The following is a 13231-nucleotide window of genomic DNA, read 5'->3' as shown; positions in this document are numbered from 1 at the left end:
GCAGGGATGTGAAAGGGAAATGATAGGTCGGATCAACCCGTGAAGGGCCTTGAACGCCAAGGTGAGATGTTTGGATTTGATTTGTAGAAAGTGAGAGCCACTGACGGTTTCTGAGTAGGGAAGTGACACAGTCAGAGTGGCACTCTAGGAAAGGCAGTCTGCCAGGTGTGCTGCAGTGGGTGACCCAGTGGTCAAGGGTTAATGAGCCAAAGGCGGTGGTGACAGGGCAGGAGGGCTTTGGAGGGATCTGCAACTGGGGGATAGAAGAGGCACCATCAGAGAAGTGGGAGGGGACCCAGGGCAATGTGGGAGAGGAGAGAGTGTCCCAGTGTGTGCCCGGTGTTTCTTTCTGTTCCCCACCCAGCCTAGACCATGGTGCATTGCAGGGACTCAAGAAGGTGCTGGATTGGGTGGGTGGGGAGGGTGATGAGTGCTAATGACTGATAGAGAGAGAGCCGCCCAAGTTGTCCCTGTGTTTGCCCATGATGGTGAAGCACCTGGGCCAAGTGGCAGAGCTTGAGCTGGTCAGTGATGGGTTTGGAAACAGAGTGGATGGGAAGTGCCTGTGGCTGTCCTCCTCCTAGCCCCACCCAGGGAGGACCAGGGTGAGAGGTTAGACAGTGGGGGCACAAGTTTCCTATGTACAGAGATGGGGCGGGGGCATGGATTTTTGTTCCCCAGTGTTCCTCTGAAGTTTCTGCCCTGTGGGGCAGTCCCCCCTCTCTAGAGGCCTCACACTTTGAAGCCTCTGCATGGAAGCTTCTCCTCCTTGTTACCCCCAACTCCCACTCCCCACCACCCTGAGACCCAACTCCTGTTCCCCCTGAGGACCAGACAGCCCTCTCCTGGCACAGGGATGAGCATACCCAAGCCCTGAGCATTCCTTTCAATTTGGAGCATCTGGGGCCAGCTGGCACCCCCTGGTTTTGGCTTGGCCTTTACCCCTTTGCTTCAAACTGTTATACCCATGTCCTCCACCCCATGGGGAACTCAGAGGGAGCGGTTATGATTTAATCAAAGACATCAAACCATCAGGAGTTGGCTCTGGGAGAGGCAGGAGGAACGGAAGAGCCTGGGCCCTTGTGTGGAACAGAGTGGGGCCAGGAGTGGTGGGGGTGCTGGTCTAATCTCAGAGGGAACTGCCCTGCCCACCACTTTCTCTCCTCCAAGCCTGGATCTGAGGAGCCAGGAGGGAAGCCCAGAGGTAAAAAAAAAAAAAAGGAAAAGAAAAGAAAAAACGTGATGCGGTACATGCTGCTTCTCTTTGCTTCACCCTTGATTGATGCCGCCTGTGAGGAGTTGGCCCAGTGGGTATCTGGTGGCTGGCTGGTTCCTGACTCACCCCTGGGGTTCCCCGTACACCGTGGGTTTCCTGTCAGCAGCTGATTCACCCTGTGCTGACATGGAGAAGCAGCTGAGGGGAGAGCAGAGGCCTGCATTCTGGTTGTTGAGGTTAGTTCCAGCTCCTCTGTTTACAGGCTGTTTGACCTTCCCTAAGTTTCTTCTCCACCCTGGGCTTCCCTTCCCTGCTCTGCTAATGGCCGATTCTTTACCTGCAGCTCTGGGGCTCTGGGGCTCGGGATTTGTCATTTGTACCGTAGGGCAAATGGGAGTTCACATCCATGTGCATGCGTGTGTGTTTGCATGCACACACACACACACACACATACACAACACAGGCTCTCGAAACAGAGTGGAAGTGCGCGACTCCTCTCAAACATGTAACAGTCAGCCCCACCTCCTCACCCTTGCTTACCCCCTACCGGAAGCACCTTCGCCTGCCTTCTACCTGTCTGCAGATTAGGGACATGGTACAGCATGGTGGTGAAGAGTTGGACTTGGAGCCGGAATCTTGGTCCTGCCCATTTCTAGCGGTATGACCCTTTCTGAGCCTCAGTTTCTGAATCTGAAAATTGGGGATAATAATACTAACTACCCTGTAGGGCAGCGGTTCTCAACCTGTGGGTTGCGACCCCTTTGGGGGTCGAACGACCCTTTCACAGGGGCCGCCGGCTACTCGTATGTGGGCGTATCTGCGTGTGGGCCTGGAGACGGATAGAGGAGCGGTGTCTCAGTTCCTAAGACCATCGAAAATATGTGTTTTCCGATGGTCTTAGGCGACCCCTGTGAAGGGTTGAGAACTGCTGTTGTAGGGGAATGTGAGATAAAACAAAAAAGTGCATGTGAAGCTTAGCAATTTTATACCCAGCACACAGTGAATGCTCCATAAATGAGAGCTATTCTTTTCTGCCTCTGACCTGTCTTTCAAAGCTTATACCAGGCTGCTTCTCAGGCTTCCTGGAACATTCCCCAGAGCATCTACCTTCTGCGTGGGCCCTCTGTGCTTCTCCAACATATGCGTAAGTGTGTGTGTGCCACAAGACACTAGTCATTTCCGGCTGTGTGGTGCTCCTCGGCTCTTCCTGCGGTTAGTTGAGTCTCCCCAACATGACGCTAAGCTTCCTGAGGGGGAAGTAGGTTAAGTCTGAACGTCAGTGGCCGACTTTCTCCATACCCGCTCCTTTCCCTTCCGGTCTCTCCTCTGTGCTTGTCTACACGGAGTACTTTCCTCTTTGCTGCTGTTTTGTGGCCTATGGAATGTCTCTGTGAACCTTCCCAGCCAGGGGCTGCCCTGTCCATCTCTGTATCCTTGACTACTGGCTCAAGGCCTGGCACACGGCAGGCATTCAGGAAACGGTGGTTGAATGAATAAGTAAGTGATTCTCCTTGGGGTGGCCCAGCAGGACCCAGCTTGGTGCCGGATCCTCAGAGACTCTTTGGTAAAGGTGGAGCCAGGAAGCAGGGTCTGGATGCCCCTGCCTTGCCCTTTAGGCTGGCTCCTAGAACCTGGGTCCGGGGGGTCTGCTGGCCTGGAGTTGCTTCGTTTGGGGCTTTGGCTCTGTGGCTTTCCTTGTGAGGTCTGGCCTTTCCCTCCCTAAGAGGGGAACAGTCCAACTTCCTCCAAATCCAGCCTAGTGAGGGGACACTCTGGCCCTTGTGAATCCTGACTCAGCCAGAAAAGGCACCTCCAAGTCAGCAGTTATTTGCGGAAGGTGCTACTGTTCTGTGAGGGCACGGGCTCAGGGCTGGGGGAATGGGAAGGTGCCCTCCAGGAGGCCCACTCCTGATAGTATCACTCCAGATCACCAGGTGGGCAGCTCTGGGAAGCACCTCCACTGCCCGCCTCTGGCTGCTTTCCCTGCAGTAAGGGCTTCTGCCCCTTCTTTGGGCCCCACCCCTGACTTGTCCTGAGGTATTCAGGGGTGATCTGGGATGGAAATTGTTGAGTATTCTGGACCTAGGCTCGTAGAGCTGATGCAGAGAAATGGATAAGGTGCTGGCTGGGTGTTAGGAAGCCTGTCTCTGTTGTAAAGTTAGAGTGACCTTTTCTAGGGAGGTGACCCTCCAGGCTGGTTTTCTTACTCTTCAGGCAGCGAGTGCTCCAGGAGCCTGCCTGCGGTCCAGCGGGGCTTGGCCCAGGAGAGTGGGGAAGGGAACACAGGCAATATCATGAACTCTGGAACCAAACTGCCTGAGAATGAGTCCCACCTCTGCTACTTTACTGCTGGGTGTGACCTTAGGCAAGTGTCTTTCTGTGCATTAGCTTCAGCATCTAAAATGGAGATGGTAACAGTACATAACTCATAAAGCTGTTTGAGGATGATATGAATGAATGTATGTGAAGCATTTCTGAAGTGTGCCTGGCACGGAGTAAGTGCTATACACGTACGAGCTGTTTTTGGTAGGGTTGCCATTATTAATAGGAAGCAAGATTTAAGTCTTTGGGGGCAGGAAAGCTTGGTGAATAGCTTTGTCTGATGATCAGGAGACCTGGATTCTGATCCCAGTTCATCCTTTACTTTCCATGTGACCTCGGGTAAGTTACAACCCTTCTTGGGCTGCAAAAATATAATTATCCTGCATTTGCAGCACTTGGCATTTGTAAACAAGGCCCATGCGATCACAGTGGGCAGTTGCAGGGTTTTATTCACCGAAAGGACTTCTGGGTGCCTGGCCCATTCTTCTGCATTGAGACAGCCACTGTGGGCAGGTCCCAGCGCCATCACAGAGACACAGAATGGCAGAGGTGCCCCACCCCCCACAACTGTACTCAACAAGGCCAGAAAGTAGATGAATCCATTTAAATATACACATACCAGTGGGATTATATAGATCATATTACAAACCTTTATTTTTTTACTTTCCCCTGTTTTCTGAATCTTCTGTAGTGAGCCCATATTATTTTTATGCTTCAGAAAGGACGCATTTATACAATAAAGCGACCCAAAATCTTACTCTACACATTTAAACAAAAATGTATCATATAAACTTGGGATTGCATTGAGCTTTTTGTTGTTAATAAAGCAATTTTTTTTCAAAAGGGGGTGGGGTGTTGGTTTCAAGTGAATATTAATTTGTCAAGCCTCAAAAGACTGAGGGAATGTGTATGGAGGGAGAGGCTATGTCCACCCGCCTCAGCCGAGAGAGTCTGATATGGATGGGAGTGTCACCCAGCTTCCATTGTGGTGAATACACCCTGAGCGCTGCCTGGTGTTTAGAAAGCTTTTCAACAGTCAACACCAACGGGCTTAATTTCCTCATGCTGACAATGAGGAAAATAATACCTAATTCAGGGAGTGCTGTGAGGGTTGAAGGAGCTTAACCCATATTGAGGTTTTAGAGAGAAACCCTGTCTCCCGAATTTTGAACTAAGTGAAAAGAAAACAGTTGTCAAAAATGGAGCTCCAAACTTCAGCGTCATTATTGAGAAGGCTGGCCAGAGAACGTGGCTTTAAGTCCGGGGCCCAGAGGGCTTGCTAACCGTCTGTTCTGGCACTGGCACTGTTACCTGTCCTGTTACAGGTGGCGCTGGACAGGGGCCAGCCACCCTGCAGAAGCAGGTGGTAGCACCAGTGAGCAGCACGGATGGAGCACCCCCTACAGGCAGTTAGCTCTGCCTGAGACGGAGCCCCACTGAGCATGCCCACTGTTTGGTCTGGGCGTGAAGGGGCGGAGCGAGGCCAGAGGTGTTCTTCCGGTAGAGGTCCCTCATCATGGAAACAAGTGAAGAGGGGAATATGTGTTCCCCCCCATAAATATAGGGCACTTTGAATGATTCCCGGTGTGCAGTAAACTCTCAATAAATGTTAATTTGTCGTTGCTGATCATGATAACAATGAGTAATTCTACTACACTAGTTGAAAAATAACTCTCCCATTCACTGTCTTAGGGGATGGAATATTAGAATGTTGTTGCAATAGCGCCTGATTAGACATCCTCCCGTATAGAGGAAATAGAAACTTAGTGGGAGGATGACTCGTATGAGGTCCTGTGGCAAGTGAGTGAGTGGTCACGTAGATAACTGACCTCCTTGACCTCTGGCATCTGAATACGCAGCAGAGATGTAACTGGAGCAGGGGTGATGTATCATCTACTCTGACACTAGGTATTTAGAGGTTCTCGGAAAGCCTCTCTGATTCCCTTTCTCTCTGCCCTACACCCTGTCCTGGAAGGATCCAGCCGCAAGTTCCTTTTTGCCAGGAGACTGTGTAGCATGGCGTCATGCCCGTCAAACTTTGTGCATATCAGAAATCCCTGGGAGGTGGCAAGCTGCATGAAGGGGGTCACTGGGGTTGTCCTTACAGCTTGGGCGTCTTCCGGCTTCTTAGGCCTTGATGTTGGCCGGACCTAGGTGTGGGCCAGCTCTTCCTCCCACTATCTGCTCATCTTTGGGCAAGTTTCTCAACTCTCAGAACCTTGGTTTTCTTATCCATGAAGTGGAGAATGATAATGGTACCTCTCTCATGGGATTGCATGAGGATTAAATGAGATCATGGGTGTAGCTAAAATGCTTAGTGCTGGGCCCAGCTCAGACTGTACCCTCTGTTCAAGCTAGAGGATGATAAGGATAATGATGATGATCAAAGACTGCTCCTGCCACTCCTTTGGGAAAATGACAAAAAGTCCTCCTCCCCAAAGACTAAGGTCCTTGATCTGGAGTGCAGGAGATTTCCAGGACGGTGGAGCTCTGAGGATCAGGAGGGCCATAGGCCTCTGTAGGCTTAGACCTTGGTTAGACTGTGTGAGCCTAGCCTTGACCTGAGCGCTCTTGGCTTAGAGTTGAGGGCTATTTGGGGTGCTTGTGACTAGATTCACAAGAGCATGGTCTTGTGAGCAGCTCTATAGTCCACTGAGTCAACCTACCTACCCAGCCTGTTCCCATGGACAACATCCAGCCTTGCTTACATACGTCAAGGCTTGGAGAACTCACTACCTTTCCTTTCTGGACAGTTCTAACTCTTAAATATGGTACAGAATTTGAGCAAACCCTCCCTCCCTTTGCTTCCACTCATTGACCCTGATCATGCTTGTTGGGACCACGTGGAATGTGGACATTCCCTAAGGGGACCAAGTCTTCCTTGTATCCAGGGCCACCCCCGGCCAATGATTCTAATGTAGTGAAGAGTGAGTTGTTTCTGTCAACTTTTTCAAAAAACTTCATCTCCATCTGAACCCAGCGGGCACTTAAAAAATAGCTTTCTAGTTATTGAAGAAATTGTGTTTTTTTGTTGAAAAATGTGGAGGGTAAAGAACAGATGCAGAGGAGGATATTATCACTCAGAGATAAGTAGTGTGAACAGTTTGTTGTGCACACACACATGTGCGCAATTGGGATCATATCATATGAACCACTTCCTGTGTTGCCGCTTTTCAGTTAACATTGTAAGGGAGGATTTTTCCACATTATTCAATATTCTTCCACAGCGTGTTTCCTTGCTCCATAACATCGTGCCACATGGATCTACTGTGACCCAGTGAAGCGCTCCCCTGCTGTTGCACATTTAGGGCGTTTTGAATTTTTCATTACCATCCACATTGCTACAGTGACCACCTCGTCCAGACGTATTCTTTGTGCTCAACTCTCCACAGAGTGAATTCCTAGAAGTGGCTTTCCAGTCAGGTGGTTTTTCATTGCAAGGTCTGAGAGCCACATTCTCAGGGAAAAGCCCTCTCCTTGACACCCACCAGAATGTACCCCCATGCTTAGCTCCAGCCCCCCTGTGGGAAGGGACAGACAGTGCCCCTCAATGCTAGTTAGCAGACCCACAGAAGCAAGGGGGTAGGCTCTTTGGGGGATATGTTTGTTTGTGAAAGCCAGAAAGAGAAAAATAGATATGGGGGAGCTTTTCCTCTTCAACTGTAGTCTGACTTTTGACCTCCTTTCTGGGAGCCAGTGGTGTCATTAACTAATTATGGGATCTCGTTACTATTTAATGACCTCTCTCCATGGTGACTCCTTCCTCCCAAGCAGCCTTCTGGGAGCCAGGGAGTGGGAAGATGAGTCTGTGGGAGGAAGTTTCACTGGGGTAGGACTTCTCCAACTCTGACATACGTCAGTGTCCTGGAGGGTTTGCAAAAGCAGGGATTGTACCCCGAGAGTTTCTGATTCTGGTGGTCTGGGGTGCAGCTGGAGAATGTACATTGCTCACATGTTCCCAGGAGATGTTGCTGCTGCTGGTCCAGAGACCACACTTTGAGAACCAATGGAGCAGTGGAATGGGGCGGGGGTGGGGGGGGTGCTGTTTGGTGAATTTCAGCTTCTGGTGCTGCTGACAGTAGGAGCCTTGTCATGTTTGATAAACGCTCGTGTGAGGCCTGAGCTCACCTTCCCCTGCCCCCACCTCATCACCCCTTCTCCAGTATGTGTTATGTATATATTTATGTGCAGGAGGATAAAATGAGTATCACCATCCCTATTTTACAGAAAGGAAAACTGAGGCTATGACAGGTAACCTGATATGCACAGGGGTGCCCTGAAAGTTGACAGAGGCACTGACACAGGAGCTCTGGCCCTGTCATCTCTCTCTGCCCTCCTCTCACTCTGGGCTTCCCCCATGCAGGAGTAGAGGTGCCTTCCTTCCTTGAGCACTGTTCCTGCCCCAGGGGACCCTGAGTGACAGGGCTGGGAAGGCAGGTTCCCCGACACCATCTTTGAGCCAAGGCCTCGCTCTACTTTTACCCCCCACCAGTCCTATAGTAACATGATCTTCTTCCAAGATCCAATGTCCTCCAGCCAGTTTATGTTCCCAGTTATTGTTCTGGGCGGGTTTTCCGGGAGGTCGGAAACTTTCTCCTGCAGTCTGGGAGTTGCCTGGCAGGCACAGCAGAGGGAGAGGAGAGAACCTCAACTGTGGAGCATCTGACGTTTGCTAGACCCTGCTCTGGGCACTTTGCAGCCGTGACATCAGATCATCCTCCAGTCAGCCCCCACCCCCACCCAAGTAGAGGTTACCATTAACCTCCATTTACAGATGAGAAAACTGAAGGTCCCAGAGCTGAAACTACTTGTCCAAGGTCACAGCTGAAGGTCACAGAGCTGGACTTTCAATCCCAAACTCCAAGGCTGAGTCCCCTCGTCCCAATTGGCAACAGGTCTGGACTGAGGAGCCGAGATATAGGGGAAGCAGTCTGTGCGCCACCCACCACCTATGCAAAGAGGCTCTGCTTGCGGGCCAGGGCTTCCCTGGGATTTGGGGTCTTGCAATGGGAGGGCCCTGGCCTAACCATCAGGATACCCAGTTCAGATCGAGCTCTGCTGCCACCTGGCTGTGTGACCTTGGGCAAATCACTCCCCTGATTGAGGTATCCGAGTCTTCATTTCTCATAATAATACCTTATGCTTTATAGCTTTTAGCAGTAGACATTTTCTCACATACTTTGTCCTGCAAGCCTCCCAGAACCTTGTGAAACAGGCACGGAGAGTATTATTACTGAGCCCATTTTACAGATGATGACAGGCTCTGAGGGAGATGCCCAGGACCCTACAGCTAAGGAGGGGCTGCAGCCAGGACTTGAACCGGTGTTGTCTTTGCTCCCTATCCTGAGCCTGCTCCCTCACCCCACCCTGCGTCCTCAGTAAGGAGGGAGAACTCTGCTCTTCTCTGTATTCTCAGCCTCAGGATTAGGGAATCCAAGGCTCTTAGTTGGTGCAAGGGACCCAGATCTCCAGGAAAGGCTGGCTTGAGATCCTTGCTCTGGGCCCAGAACCAGGAGCACAGGGTGGTCCAGGCTGTCCCTGTGACTGGCTGCTGCTGAGGCCTGGGCATTGGAGACCCTGGGTAGCAGGGGGAAAAGGGGTCCAGCCCAGCTCCCCACTCCCACCTCTGTCTCTGGCTTCCCCTGGAAACTGTGCCTGCCCTCCAGATCCACGGGACAGAACTTTCCAGACTCTCAGACCTCAGTGCTCAGGCCCTGCGGTTCTGCCTGAATGCCCTCACCTCCTTCCCTCCTCTGCTGACGTGACCGAGTCCTCCTCATTCTTCCAAGCCCAGCTGCAGCCACCTTCTTTCCTCGGGAAAGCCCTGGTGCTCTGGCCGAGCCCACTCAACTGTCTCAGGTCTGTCCAGTGGGTGAGCTGGCTAACCGGGTTAGTTAACTCCCCAGAGTGGCGGTGAGAGCAGGGGCTGTGGCTGCTGTGGGTCCAAGATCCTCTCGGGGTCAGCTAGGCTGGCAGGGCTCAGGGCGCTGGGTCTCATGGGCTGGGGACAGCTGACCCCTTCAGGGTCAGCCTCAGACCTGTGACTCTCACTCTTTGCAACCCGGAGCAAGTTACTTATCTTCTGTGACCCCGGCTTCCTTCTCCTGAAATTCCTTCTCCTGAAAATACGAAAGCTACTTTCTTCACTGACCCATTGTGAGGCATGCATGAGATAAAGTGTTGAAAACACCTACCGCTGACATCTGGTGAATCCCAGGCGCTCAGGAAATGCCGATCCCTCCCCTTCCCTGCAATCAGCTCAGGCTTCGTTCCACCTCCACCCACCCAGCCCCCTTGAGTGGATGTCTGGTTGGGCCTTGGTCTAAGGCCTGAACTCTATCTGCTCTAGCGAGGGGTGTTCTAGGCTGATAATGGGGGCAGGATTGGGCAGAGGGACAGAATCAGCTCCTAGCAGCCTATGCCAGTTCCAGGCTGTGACCTTGGGCACAGTACCTCCCTGAGCCTCTGTTTCCAGGTCTGTGGGAGGGGATCACACAGGGCTTCCTGGTAGAGTGGATGAGCAGGGATGGGAATCAGGGGACCTGAAGCCCTGAGTGCCCCGCCTCCCAGGATCCTGGAGGCCAGCCAGTAGTGGCTCATTTACATATCCATTTTCATACTGCAAAGCAAAAGTCCCCTTTCCCTCTAGACACCCGGAGGCTCACCAGGCTGTCGTGCCCTTGGCTCTGGGCCTGGCGTGCAGGGCCCGCCCTCGGGGCAGCAGCCTCTCTCTGAGCTTCTTTATCCTGTGCAGCCTGGGAGCCCAGGCCGCAGGCCCTGCCTGACTCTCTGGGACCAAGGTGATGTCACCACTCGTCCTCACGCTGAGCACACTTGAAGCCCCATGCCTGGACCCTGGAACCCCCTGCCAGACCCCTTCAGACCCCTTCTTATGGCGCCAAGCACATTTCCTTTCCATTTCTGTCTGTCTGTACACTCCCCCTCCTCCCAACTCACTGTGGCTCGGAACCTCTCACGGTGACAATCATCACCACACTTCCCTTTATTGTGCAAGAGCCGTTTTGTTTTTCAAGCCTCACACCTCCCTGTAAGGTAGGAATGAACTGGTGTTATCCCAGGGAGGGAAGGGAACTCGTCCAGGCCCACAGCCGGGACTTACCGCCTCTCCACCCACCCCCATTCGCCAGCTCTCAGCCGGTGCTCACATTCTTGGCTAAATGTTGCCTTCCTGGGGCAGGCCCCTCGAATCTGGAGTGGGGAGTGGATTGAGAGGAGGCGAGGGTGGCAGACACCTAGGTTTCCCGGGTAAAGGGTCCTAGATTTCCACCCTGCTTTAGGGGCTGGCTCAGGGACCAATCCCACTGCACAGATAGGGAAGTTGAAGTTTGCACAGATAGGGAATGATGACAGGGTAGAGCCAGCTCGGCATAGTCCCTTTCTGCTTTCCTCCCCAGGGCCCTGAGGGCGCCAGCTGGGGGGATTCCATGGGGTTATTTGTGAGCTGGATGCTCATTTTTGGCTTATTTGCTTCTGGCTGAGATCAAGCCCTGCTCCCCGCTTCAGCTCCCTTAGGGGCCTGTGAATGACCCCGAACCCCTTCTGGTGCTCAAGACCCAGCCTTCTCAGGAATCTTGGGGGTGGGGGGCGGGGGGTAGTTCAGCCGGAGGCACTGCAGAATCTGCGGGAGGCCAAGGCCGAGAAGCATGGGCTGGGCCACTGTTGATGGCTGGTGGGGGGAGGATGGTGTAGGTAAGAACCAGAGGGCCATGGTCCCTCAAAGAGACCACTTCTCTTGGCTACAGAAGAGGGTGAGGGTGAGCATTTGGGGTGGTCTGGGCTGGCTTCCAGAGTGGGATCCTGCCTGGGCCAGCAGGGCTGCATTCCTGGGCGGGTTTTGCCTCAGGCTTTCCTGGGGGCTTTCCGTGGAGACCAGAGAGGGCTCTGGATTCACAGGAGTCTCCCTTCACCTGGGTTCTGTCTTTCTGTCCCTCTCCCCCTGTCATTCTCTGTATCTCTTCCCTTATCTCTTTGTGTCTGCCTCTTACTCTCCCCTCTCCATCCTCCCCTATCTTTCTTTTTACCTCCCACCAACACCCCNGAGAGGGAGAGTGTTGGCCAGGAGAGGGTGGCGTGGCGGTGGTGACAAGGCTGGCTGGGGCAGGAGGCTTCCTGGATGAGGCGGATGTCTGAGGTGAGTATTAAAGGATGAGTAGGTGTTAGTAAAATATCCGTATAATAATTTCACTGTAGAGATTGATTTGGCATAAAATTATACATTTGGTCAATTTAAATTGTAGTTGCTTGGAAATGATCACTTTACCTTATATAAAGTGCAACAGAAACTCAGCACCTTCTTCCTACTGCTCACACAGCTGTTAGTGACTGTCCTGGAATTTTCCAAATAAGAGGTGCTTGTTGTTTGTCTGTTTTTGTAAAAGTTGCAGAAAAGGAGTTTATTGGAAGTAAAAATAACATTTCAAAGAAGCAGAAGCGGGCCCGAGCAATAGAAAAAAGGTAGAGAATGGCTCAAGGGCCATTATTAGAAAAGAAAAAGTGCACTCCAAAGAGTTTGGAGCAGGCCCCGAGCAGAAACAAGGCTCAAAACGCTCAAAAGGCTAAGAGGCGCTTGTTTTAAGGCTGTCAGGACCTCCTCATAGGAAAGCCTGCGCTTTTACCGAAAGTATATACAAGAAAGCATAGCGCCGGGAGACATTCTGTGTGTTTAATTTCGTCCGCAAATGAAACATTCACCCTCACTGCTTCCGGAAGTCCTGGCAAAGATGCTTGCCTCAGCTCATTGAGTCCTGACTGTGCCAGGCGCTAACCTCACTATGTCTCTAACAGGGGATTCAGGTGGGACCCCCACTCTACCTGTAAGACCCTCCTCTGTGGCCATGCATTGGCAGAGCTAGGACTTGAACCCTGGTCTGGGGACCCTGTGTCACCACCATTTGATCCCCAACACCAGGGGCCTGCAAACTTTTTCCGTCAGGGGCTAGGCAGTAAATGTTTTAGGCTTTGTGGGCCGAATGGTCTCTGTCGCAACTGGCCCCACTCACCGTTGCCATGCCATAGCATCTGTGGACAAGACACAAACCAGTGGGCGTGGCTGTGTGCCAACACGACTTTATTTATGGACGTTGAAATTTGAATTTCATGCATTACAAAATATCCTCCTTTTAATTTTTTCCAACTACTTAAAAATGTAAAATTTGTTCTTAGCTCGTAAGCCATACAGAAAAGTAGGTGGTGGGTTGGATTTGATCCACAGGCCCACTGGCCACCCCCTGCCCTGCCCCAGACCTTATTTCTATCGAAAGAATGACGACGCTGAGGCTCAGACCCCTCAGCATGGGTGGATGGAGCTAGAAAGTAACCCCAAGCCCTGTGATTCCAACTTTGGGGTCTCCTTGGAACTTGGTGGTGGTGGTGGTACCACACCCCATCGCAGGGCAAACTGGGTGTGTTCCCAGCCTGAGCTGATCCCCTGCCCTTCTCGGAACCTCCCATCTTCTGCTGAGTGTGGAGAAGGTTGTTCATCCCGCACTCCCTGTGGCTATGAGGGGGAAATGTCTGCGCTTGTAGGGCAGAAATATTTTGTGTCCTGCGTCTTGGCCCACATGCCCTGGAGCTGTCCACCCCAGGCTCTGGTTCTCAGCACCTTCTCCTCCCTCGGGTGATTCCCATGTAGCCTCTGGGTCTGCCCTGATTGGCCAAGCTGCCTGCCAGTCA

The 13231-nt window shown here is 52.2% G+C and overlaps 1 protein-coding gene across 2 annotated transcripts in view; it reads left to right on the top strand.

Moving 5' to 3' along the window:
• The window catches only part of CD82 (CD82 molecule), a 76174-nt gene that overhangs the window by 2438 nt on the left and 60505 nt on the right, over window positions 1-13231 (top strand). The window contains exon 1 of one of the 2 annotated variants that reach the window (XM_019659980.1): window positions 2555-2713. The exons of the other annotated variant lie outside the window; for it this stretch is intronic. Coding sequence (XP_019515525.1) covers window positions 2706-2713 — 8 coding nt within the window. The 5' untranslated portion in view covers window positions 2555-2705. Of the gene's footprint in view, window positions 1-2554; window positions 2714-13231 lie in introns of those variants that run through there. 2 annotated transcript variants of the gene reach the window in all.

This window comes from Hipposideros armiger, unplaced genomic scaffold (genome assembly GCF_001890085.2).
Source record: "Hipposideros armiger isolate ML-2016 unplaced genomic scaffold, ASM189008v1 scaffold_309, whole genome shotgun sequence".
In the NCBI taxonomy this organism is placed as follows: Eukaryota; Metazoa; Chordata; class Mammalia; order Chiroptera; family Hipposideridae; genus Hipposideros; species Hipposideros armiger.
This window is presented reverse-complemented; position numbering and strand designations above follow the sequence as displayed.